Below are 10,306 nucleotides of genomic sequence, written 5' to 3' on the forward strand. Positions count from 1 at the left end.
CCGGAAGCAAGAGTCAGAACCGAATGAAACTCAGCAGCAGTCAATGGTATTACTGTATCTTTCATTTGAAATCAAGTTTGTAAAAATCGGTAGAGAATTCGTTGGTGTGATATTTGCTTAGGAACTTGGCGGGTTCCCCGGGGGCGTCATGAACCGTCATAGGTGGCCAATGTGGTCAAAGCTGCTTTGATTGATCATTAGTGATCCAGACCCGCAAACTAGAGTAATGTTACATCAATTTTAATATGTTTTACATCATTTGAACATCATGGTGGTACCAGTTTATATGGGAATTTGCTGTGTGACCGCACTCTTCAACCCGTAACTCCGGAACCGGAAGTCGGATCAACTAAAAATTCAATATCCCAGGGATCTCATTAGATCCCCCTAAGATTTATATATGTATCAATAGGGTATTTCTTGCTGAATAACAAAAAAAATAAATTTAGCTGATAATACCTGCTACTCTACAAACCACAGCCCCTTAAAGTTAGCCCAAAAATACCAAAAAAACAGGCATACATCCTAAAAACGAAAAGATAGCGAGTTGGTCTATTCCGCAAAAAGGTGTGTTTTGAAAGCATCTACAACTTTCTAGAACATCGAAAAACTGTAAAAAATCAATTAAAAAGTTACAATAAAAAACACTTTTAAGGGGGTATTCCGACCTGTACGTCAATTTCAACCAATAACTTTTTTCGCTTAACAGATAGCCATTTCGCTACTTCAACAAAGTTTCATAAAATCATTTCGTCTACAAACTTTCCATACATGACTATTAATTTTGACAACAACTTGCAAAGTTATTTTTTTTTCATCTGCGTATATACCCCCTTAAATCAAATTTTTTCAACGCTATATTAAACTACTTAAAAAATAAAGAAACCTTTTCAAAGTCATCAAAGTGCCATAGCCAATAGTTTCGTCGCAAATATCAATGTCCGCAAATATCAATGACCAGCCACGTACGAATGCAGATCTTCTGGGAAAGGAAGGAATGTTAGTCCGATACATGTTGTTATTAGAGACCGAGGAATCCTCTGCATCTCCACATGTATCACGGGAAGGGGAAAGTTGTTAGTAAGTGTGCCACTGTGGCACTGTAAGGTAACACCCAAAATTTTAGAAAGTAAAAAGAATCAGTTGAATATCCAAGGCGGCTCATTTTCAAAAAGAGCACCGCCGATGAAACACCCAATAAAAAATAGGTGACAAGGGACACGGACGAAATTAGCTGAGGACCGACTGGCTGGTTTGTCACCTATTTCTCGCGCGAAGAATTTTGGGGCGACACCTGGCAGTCGCTAGTCGCTGGTGATTGGCGTTTCACCTATTTGAATATGCCAATTTTTTTTATTGTCGATTTTTTTCATTTTTCGGATCGAATATTTTTATCTGACAAACCATTTTTCACTATTTTTAGATCTACACTGTGTTTCTAGATGTTTTCTGTGCACTTTTATTGTCCTTGCATCGGGAATCGACGGTCCGTAATGTGAGGAAAAGATTTTTTTCCATTTGCCGGAATTCGATTTTCACAACCTGTCACAACTTGCGTCAGTCGGAAATATGCCGAAAAATGCTTTTATAAGCCACTTCACTTTGTATAATCGTAAAATTGCACCGTTATTCACACTTTCGATAATCGGGAGGCAGTAAACTGTGCCGAAAATGATGAAAATTAACCGACTCGAAGGGAGCTTTACGAGAGTCAACCGCTCGCGACGAAGATACATACTCCCTTATTTAACCCTTTCATACCCAACTTTTTTCTAGTGCAGGTAGGGTTTCAAAATTATTTTTTCTTGAAAACGGTGGTGTCTAGAAACACGAAAAGCCTATTTTCATAAAGATAGGTGCTTCCCTCGCAGTGCTAGAAGCTGCTCAATTTTTACCTTCCAATGGTCATTACAATTCTCCTAGAATATTTATAATAGTTCACTTGGGTGTAAAAAGTAGCCAAAGACAGTCTAAATTGATAAGTTTTATCAGTTTTCAATAATATTGCAACATAAGGAAGATATATGAAAAATTCATTTTCCGTCATCAACGTAAGCTGTCCCTGGCAGCACTGCTCCATCGGAATCCAATCAGACTAATTGCAATAACTTCAGTTCTAGACCTGATCCTAGTAACTGTTAATACTCAAATGAAAGGCAATAGTCAGATTTATTAGCCTTACTTATTTTTGTGAACAAATCTTGCCTCAATCAAAAGTTATAACTGTTTTAAAACGTTGTTGTCCACAAACAACAAGGGCATGAATGGGTTAAAGTTTTTCAAATATTAAGGACAAAAACAAACATCGATCAATAATGATTCTCATGTTGGTTGTTCGTCCACGACTGCTCAAAGCAACTAGTATCAATTCAAAGGAATTTAAAATAAAAATATTTTTCTCCGAAATACAAGACTTGTATTTCGAATTTTATGAATTCCTTACAGCTTTGGGGAAGGCTTCATTTTAAATTCACTATACTATCAATTGTAGTGTAAAGTGTAAATTTAAAAGTGCTTTCAAATATTTGTGTATTGAAATATTTCTTTTCAAAGTAAGTCACTCGAGAATATGTCAAAAGATATATTGCTATAACTAATTGAAGTATGGTCGAAATGCCACTTACACCAGCAGTTGCAGAATTGCTAAGCTAGCAAGCACTTTTTGAGCAGTTTGACTTTAGGTAACCATTTTGATTGCTAACTAGTGGTGTCTCAGATGATGAATGCGTAGACTTTTGCAAACTGGCGACTGTAGTTGTTCTCCTAAAAGGTAGTTGCAGAGTTCGATTGTGGGATTGAAGATTCAGGCCTCTAGAATTGTAAAGCAATCCACTGTGGCAGAGAGCAATACCGATACGAATAGAGATCGAGAGCAGTCCCTTCGGATGCTGAGAATGTCGAGGTGTATTAACTGGTAACGGTTTTCATAGCTCGGTGATTGAATTGTATGATGTATGAAGTATGTGGTTTGAACGTTAGTGCTGAATCCATAATAACTCCAAAATTCTTGACGTGAGACTGTCTAGGAATGCTCGAGTCGATGAAAGTGTAGTTAAACTGAATCGGATGGTGTTTCCACGTGAATGTAACAATCGAGCATTGACTCGGGTTTGAAACTATTCTGTTTAGATCACACCATATTGACGTTATTAAAGTAGACGAGGAATATTACTGGACCGAAATGGCTTCCTTGTGGGATGCCGGATGTAGCGAAAAATGGTGCAGATAGATAGTCCTTAAAACTGATTTGAAATTACCTTCCATTGTGGTAGGAACGAAATCAGCTCTCCATGTAAATAGCATCGTTTCGTAATCCGACATCTAATCCGTCGAGTACATATGTTGTGGACGAGAGCAGGTTGGTTGTTGTTGATCGTTTTTGAAAAATGGAGTTTGTTGACGCGCATGCCGCAATTTGTTAGTTTACCTTAAATTAATTACCCAGAGATTTGATCTATCGCTCTCGTTTTGCATATTACAAAGCAGAGGAGATTTTGATTCCCTTTAGATCTCATCGTTCTGACCTAGGTTTAATAGGACAGGGAGAGTCAGTTGAATAAAACTATCAAACCGTGATACATCGCATTTGTCTATCGCGGAAAATAAACGTATGGAGTACTTTTTATATTAGTCACAGTAACGAAGCGAGTGTTCACTAACCACGATATCACCACCGATATAGTTCACTTTTTTTTACCACGATCCGGTCAACCAGCACTCAGCTCGAACATTAATGGTCCTTCGAACCGGATTGTGAAAATAGTGGCCGAAAATAGGCGAATTAAAAAGTGTGATAAATCACGGCGCAAATCGAGTACCACGGTGATACGACGCCATCGCTAGCAATTTAGCTATTTGGATCAACGTTACCACCATCGAGTCGACGCCAAAGTTGGATTCTGGGACCAGAACACGGAGCTATTAGCGGGAGCATCAACTGCTCATTTCATCCTCCAGTGCACGGGTATTTCGGCGTGGCTTGGGTTGGCGAACAATAGGCTGGTAGCGTGAGTACACAATCAATTATATAAAGTACGACAATCGACGCGGTGAAGACTACCTGGCTTTTGTGGCGGTTTAATAGCTTGGCTATTGTTCTGATTGAAATGGCGTCATTGTGGGAGCTAACCAAAATCGAGAGGTCTCATTGATTCGCTATCTAATCTCGAATCGTTTGTAGATAAGTACAATGAAGCAAGAGATAAATCCAAAATCAATTCACGTTTGGAACGACTATAATCTGTTTTCTCGGAGTATCGCATAAATCGGGCGAAAATGGAAGTACGACAGAAACAAGATTTGGCGTTGACTACTGACCCGTCGGACGCTAAGGAAAAGCAAGTGAAGTTAGATGTTGAAGCGTCAAACAAAAAGTCTCGTTTGGATCTCGAAAACAGGTATTTTGACATAGCATGATCGAAAAGGACACTTCCCTCACGGCGATTGAGAAGTTTCACTACCTTTTGACGGTGCTATCTAAAGATGCCAGAACGCTTGTGGAATCTATCGAGGTAACAGCCGCAAATTACGAGGTGGCTTGGACCATGCTACAGGAACGCTTCGAAAATAAGAAGATCATCGCTCGCACTTTGATGGACGGATTTCTCGATGCTGAACCGATGAGGAAGGAATCGTATGATACTTTAGTGACACTCATCGACTCGTACGAACGCAACCTGCTTCAGTTGAAGAAACTTGGTCTTCCAACCAATGGATGGTCCCATTTACTCGCGCATCTGCTGTATAAACGTTTGAATGCAGATACTCAAAGGCATTGGGAACGATGTCACAAATCTCGCGAGACACCGAATTATGAAGAACTAGTTAAATTTCTGCGTGAGCATCTCGCTACGCTTCAGCCGCTTGCGACTATCAAACATCGGGCACAAGACCAACGTCACGATTCGTTGAAGCTTCCAACGAAACAAAGGATTGAATCCACACTTACGACAATTACCTCTTCAAAGCCAAAAACCGTCACATTCTCCTTTCAAATGCGAATCCTTCAACAAAATGAATCCTGTCCAAAGACTTGAAGCAGTAAAGAAGGCTGGTCTTTGTTTAAATTGCCTTTCCTCTGCCCATTTGGTCTGGGCTTGTCCGAGCTCAGCATGTCGAGTTTGTGGTCAGAGGCATCAGACTATGCTACATTTGCGATCACCCAATGGCGCATCAAGCCATAATCAAGAAACGATTCCATCGCAACACGCCTCCGCAGTGCAGATTCAATCCAACCCTCCGGCAAAGATAGCAGAACCGCCAATGCAAACTTGTGCTGCTTCGTTACAACCTCCACAAAATCCTACCCAACCCAATGCCTCTGCTAGCCGCTCGCCTGTTTCCCTTCCTGCAAGTTCGTCCACTACCAGTAACGTAGTATTCCTCTCAACGGCAGTAGTCCGAATTGCAGATTTGCACGGAAATACTCATCTGGCACGAGCTCTTTTGGACTGCTGGTTCGAACGAAATTTACTTAGTGAACGTCTAGCACAAAAACTCGATCTTCATCGACGAGATGATCCTCTTTCGTTCCAAGGGGTTGGACCCGCTCTCGCTAATTCCAAACAATCCGCAACGGCAAGAGTATTTTCCCGTTGCACAGATTATTGCATCGATTTAAAATTTCACATTCTTTCTGAACTAAAACCCATCCTTCCTTCAAACCGTGCACCAGTCGCAGATTGGAAGATTCCTACATCGGTGCATCTAGCTGATCCAAATTCCCACGAGCCCAATCGAATTGACCCTATAATTGGAGCAGAGGTGTACTATCGTTTACTTTCGAATGGTTTCGTTGAACTCGGTACAAACCTGCCGATTCTCAAGGAAACCGTTTTTGGCTGGATTGTTTCCGGGAAATGTGACACATTCCCCAGCCAACCACTCGCTACCATGCTGGTATATAGTAACGCCGATCTCGAAATGCAAATGGCGAAATTTTGGGACCTCGAATCCTGTCGGTCCGACAACACACTTTCGGCGGAGGAACGCCAGTGTGAGTCGTATTTCTCGGAAACAACATACCGAGATTCGAACGGACGCTTCGTTGTATCACTGCCCAAAAGGGAAACCCTTCTCACTAGCCTTGGAGAATCTTATGCTACGGCTTTGCGACGTTATTTGTCATTGGAAAGACGGCTGCTAATAAAGCCGGCTCTTCTGAAAGCGTATACAGCTTTCATTCACGAGTACATTGCACTTGGGCATATGGTACAAATCGACCCCACAACCGATTCCCTTCCACCTGGGAAAAAACCCTACTACATGCCTCATCACTGTATTGAACGACCGGACAGCGTGACAACGAAACTACGAGTCGTTTTCGATGCTTCGTGTGCTAGTGACACTGGACTGTCCCTGAACGACACTTTATTGGTTGGGCCGGTCGTACAAGACGACCTATACAGTATGATTCTCCGATTCCGGCTTCAACGTTTTGCTATTGTAGCTGATCTGGAGAAAATGTATCGGCAAGTGTGGATACATCCATCCGATCGACACTTGCAACGTATCTTGTGGCGTGATTCCGCGGACGAAACAGTTCGAGCATTCGAATTATTGACCGTAACCTACGGTACAGCATCGGCACCGTTCCTCGCAACCCGCTGTTTGCAACAACTCGCCGAAGACGGGAAATCGCAACATCCCAAGGCAGCTAAAATCCTGTTCAAAAAATTTTATATCGATGATCTGCTCTGTGGCGTCACGACGGAAGAAGAAGGAGTTGAGCAATGCAATCAGCTGATCGGTCTGCTGCAATCGGCCGGTTTCAAATTGCACAAGTGGGCATCGAACAACCCCGTCATTTTAAACAACATTCCTACAGAATTGCGAGATGACCGAAATGTGCTGGAACTGGATTCTTCGTCATCATCCGTCAAAACACTAGGGCTTCTGTGGCAACCTGACGAGGACATCTTTCGCTTTCAGGTACCACGGTGGACCACGGACTCGCCTATCACCAAACGGCTGGTGCTGTCCGATGCAGCGCGTCTATTCGACCCACTCGGTCTGGTGGGGCCGACAGTTCTGCATTCCAAACTGTTTATGCAGGAGTTGTGGTTGTCCAAGCTTTCCTGGGACCAGTCATTAACCGATACACTTCAAGATACCTGGAAGGAATTTCGCGATGATTTGGAGGTATTGCGGACATTCTCAATTCCACGGTGGGCGGCCTCTTACGCGAACCCAGCAACCATCGAACTGCATGGGTTTTGCGATGCATCCGAGCGCGCTTACGGTGCCTTTCTATACGTTCGGACTGTAACCGCAATAGGATTCGGTAAATTTGTTAACCGCTAAATCGAAGGTAGCTCCCGCAAACACTGGAAAGGGCCAACGAAGAATCTCTTTACCTCGCCTGGAACTTTCATCGGCACTACTGCTCAGCCATTTGTATGACAAAGTGAAGAGCAGTTTTCCAGCTTCCACTCGTGCTTTCTTCTGGACGGATTCAATGATAGTCGTCCATTGGTTAGCCGCATCACCCAACCGATGGAAAAAGTTTGTGGCTAACCGAGTAGCCGAAATTCAACAGACCACTACACCCGGAACCTGGGGTCACGTGGCGAGGATCGAAAATCCAGCCGATGCTATTTCACGTGGTATGAGTGCAGCACTACTAATCGATTTCGACATTTGGTGGCAAGGTCCGGCGTGGCTGAACCAACCGAAAAGATTCTGGCCAAATATTGTTCGGACATCCGACTGTATCTTCGACGCAGATCAACTAGAGGAGAAACCCGCAACCTCGCTACCAATTGTGCACGAAGCCTTGAGCATCTTCAAGCTGAAATCATCATTGACCGACCTCGTCAATATAATATTAAAGGACAGAAGATCCCGCCAGAATGGACTACTCACCACAGTAGAGCTGGAGATGGCTCTCCAAAACCTCGTACGAGTATCACAGCAGGAATCATTCCCTAATGACATTGGAAGCATAAAATCGTCGGGCCAAGTGAAACCAACTTCAAAGCTCAAATCGCTGTCTCCAATTCTCGTCGACGGTATACTACGAGTTCGAGGTCGCTTACACAATGCTCCAATTCCATATAGTCAAAAACAACCGATGATTCTTGACAGTAAACATCCTTTGACGCTGCTGATAGTACGACACTATCATGTTAAGTTTTTGCACGCAGGACCTCAGCTGCTGATGGCAGCAGTGCGATCGAAATTTTGGCCTACTAGACTTCGTAATCTTGCTCGTACCATAACTCATCGTTGCCTGAATTGCTTCCGCTGCTTTCGGAGCAAATAATGGCAGACCTACCCTCAGTCCGCGTATCGCCAATCTTCCCATTCCTTAATACGGGAGTAGATTTTTGTGGACCATTTCACCTGCGGCCATTGCATCGAAAGGCTGCTCCACAAAAATGCTTTGTTGCAGTGTTTGTCTGCATGTCAACTAAGGCCGTGCATCTAGAAGTCGTTGGAGATCTCTCCACCGATTCTTTCATCGCTTCACTGAAACGGTTCGCAGCCACACGTGGCGTCCCTCAGACCATATTTAGCGACAATGCGACCAACTTTGTCGGAGCCAGACGAACCTTGAACGAGTTTTTGCAGCTCTTTCACACCCAACAGAACCGAGATCAAATTGTTCGACTGTGTTCGGACGAAGGCATTCAGTTCAGATTCATTCCTCCACGTTCACCACATTTCGGTGGTATTTGGGAGGCAGCGGTCAAATCCCTGAAAACACATCTCTACCGCACACTAAATAATGCCCTGGTGACCAACGAACAGATGCAGACTGTTTTAACGCAAGTTGAGGCTTGCCTAAACTCTAGGCCTCTCACGCAACTCAGCAATGATCCGGATGACTTGGATGTTTTAACGCCAGGACATTTTTTAGTACACCGTCCACTGACTGCTATAGTGGAACTTTCTTACGAAGAAATCCCTACCAATGGTTTGTCGCAGTGGCAGACAATTCAAGAATTCATCCGTCGCCTCTGGAAGCTAGTCAAAGACGACCATTTGCCACCAATGAAGTGGCGTTTCGGGCGAATAGTGGACACAACACCCGGACCCGACGGACACGGCCGTGTAGTCAACATCCGCACCAAGGACGGCATTTATCAACGGGCAATTACACGTATCTGCGTTTTGCCGATTCAAGACAACCAGCAACCTCATAACGAAATTTAGTTCCAGTTGTTCGAGGTCCCAGAAAACCAGGCAAAGTTGGATGGGAGGGGGCCTTACAAGTTAAGTATTAAGTTTCCATAAATTTTCTGGACCAAATGTTTCCCGACCTAAAGTTGCTGTTTGTTGTCAGACCTATGCGCTCGACGTCAGTGGAGGAGAGGAAGGTTCAACAAATCCAACCTATCAACCCCCAGCCGTTGGTCGAAGATGTGTAGCAGCTTTAGCATCACACCCGCGTCCAGCAATGGAAGCACACCGATCGGCCATCCCACAGCCGATAGTTAAATCCGACCTATCTACCCACAACCGTTGGTCGAGGAATTGCATCTGGATCCGAATAATATATCATCAGAATAAATTTGAATTTTGAGTTGTTCAGTTATAGTTAGAGTAGATAGAATTAGACAACACCATCAAAAAGAGTTAGGCTGAATTGAAACTGAAATTTCAATGGTGGGCGGTATGTTGACGCGCATAATTTAAGGTAAACTAACAAAGTTTACCTTAAATTAATTACCCAGAGATTTGATCTATCGCTCTCGTTTTGCATATTACAAAGCAGAGGAGATTTTGATTCCCTTTAGATCTCATCGTTCTGACCTAGGTTTAATAGGACAGGGAGAGTCAGTTGAATAAAACTATCAAACCGTGATACATCGCATTTGTCTATCGCGGAAAATAAACGTATGGGGTTCTTTTTATATTAGTCACAGTAACGAAGCGAGTGTTCACTAACCACGATATCACCATCGATATAGTTCACTTTTTTACCACGATCCGGTGAACCAGCACTCAGCTCGAAAAGAGTTTAAAACAACCAGCTCGAATAGTTCTATTACGCTACGATAAGGCACAAATCCATGTCTTGTCTCAGCGAAGAACGTGCCATTTGAGCCAATATATTCTGATTTGATACGGCCTTAAACACGAGATTCCTGATAATTATCAATGTTCGATTCGTATTCTTTTTGCCTTTCTTATATAGAAAGGTTATGCAATCACTCTGAAAACCGTCAACCTAATCCTAATAAAAATGTTTTTGACTGGCATAAGGTTTCTGGATTTGAACGTAGTTGAGGGTATATGGACAGGTGATACCCCCTCCCCCCTCTACTCTTCACTCCCTTCCCTTTAAAATCCCCCTGAATCA

At 43.1% G+C, this 10,306-nt stretch overlaps 3 protein-coding genes across 3 annotated transcripts; all 3 read left to right on the forward strand.

The window, feature by feature from the left end:
* Nucleotides 1–5,142: 5,142 nt before the first annotated feature.
* Nucleotides 5,143–7,302, forward strand: LOC131688405 (uncharacterized). Its single transcript, XM_058972609.1, has one exon. The coding sequence runs from the start codon at nt 5,143–5,145 to the stop codon at nt 7,300–7,302; it is 2,160 nt and encodes a 719-aa protein (XP_058828592.1).
* A 154-nt stretch (nt 7,303–7,456) lies between these two features.
* On the forward strand, nt 7,457–8,263 carry LOC131688406 (uncharacterized). The gene has a single exon (XM_058972610.1). The coding sequence runs from the start codon at nt 7,457–7,459 to the stop codon at nt 8,261–8,263; it is 807 nt and encodes a 268-aa protein (XP_058828593.1).
* LOC131688407 (uncharacterized) lies at nt 8,263–9,156 on the forward strand. Its single transcript, XM_058972612.1, has one exon. The coding sequence runs from the start codon at nt 8,263–8,265 to the stop codon at nt 9,154–9,156; it is 894 nt and encodes a 297-aa protein (XP_058828595.1).
* The last annotated feature ends 1,150 nt before the right edge of the window (nt 9,157–10,306 follow it).

The sequence above is a fragment of the Topomyia yanbarensis genome, chromosome 3 (assembly GCF_030247195.1).
Source record: "Topomyia yanbarensis strain Yona2022 chromosome 3, ASM3024719v1, whole genome shotgun sequence".
NCBI lineage: Eukaryota > Metazoa > Arthropoda > Insecta > Diptera > Culicidae > Topomyia > Topomyia yanbarensis.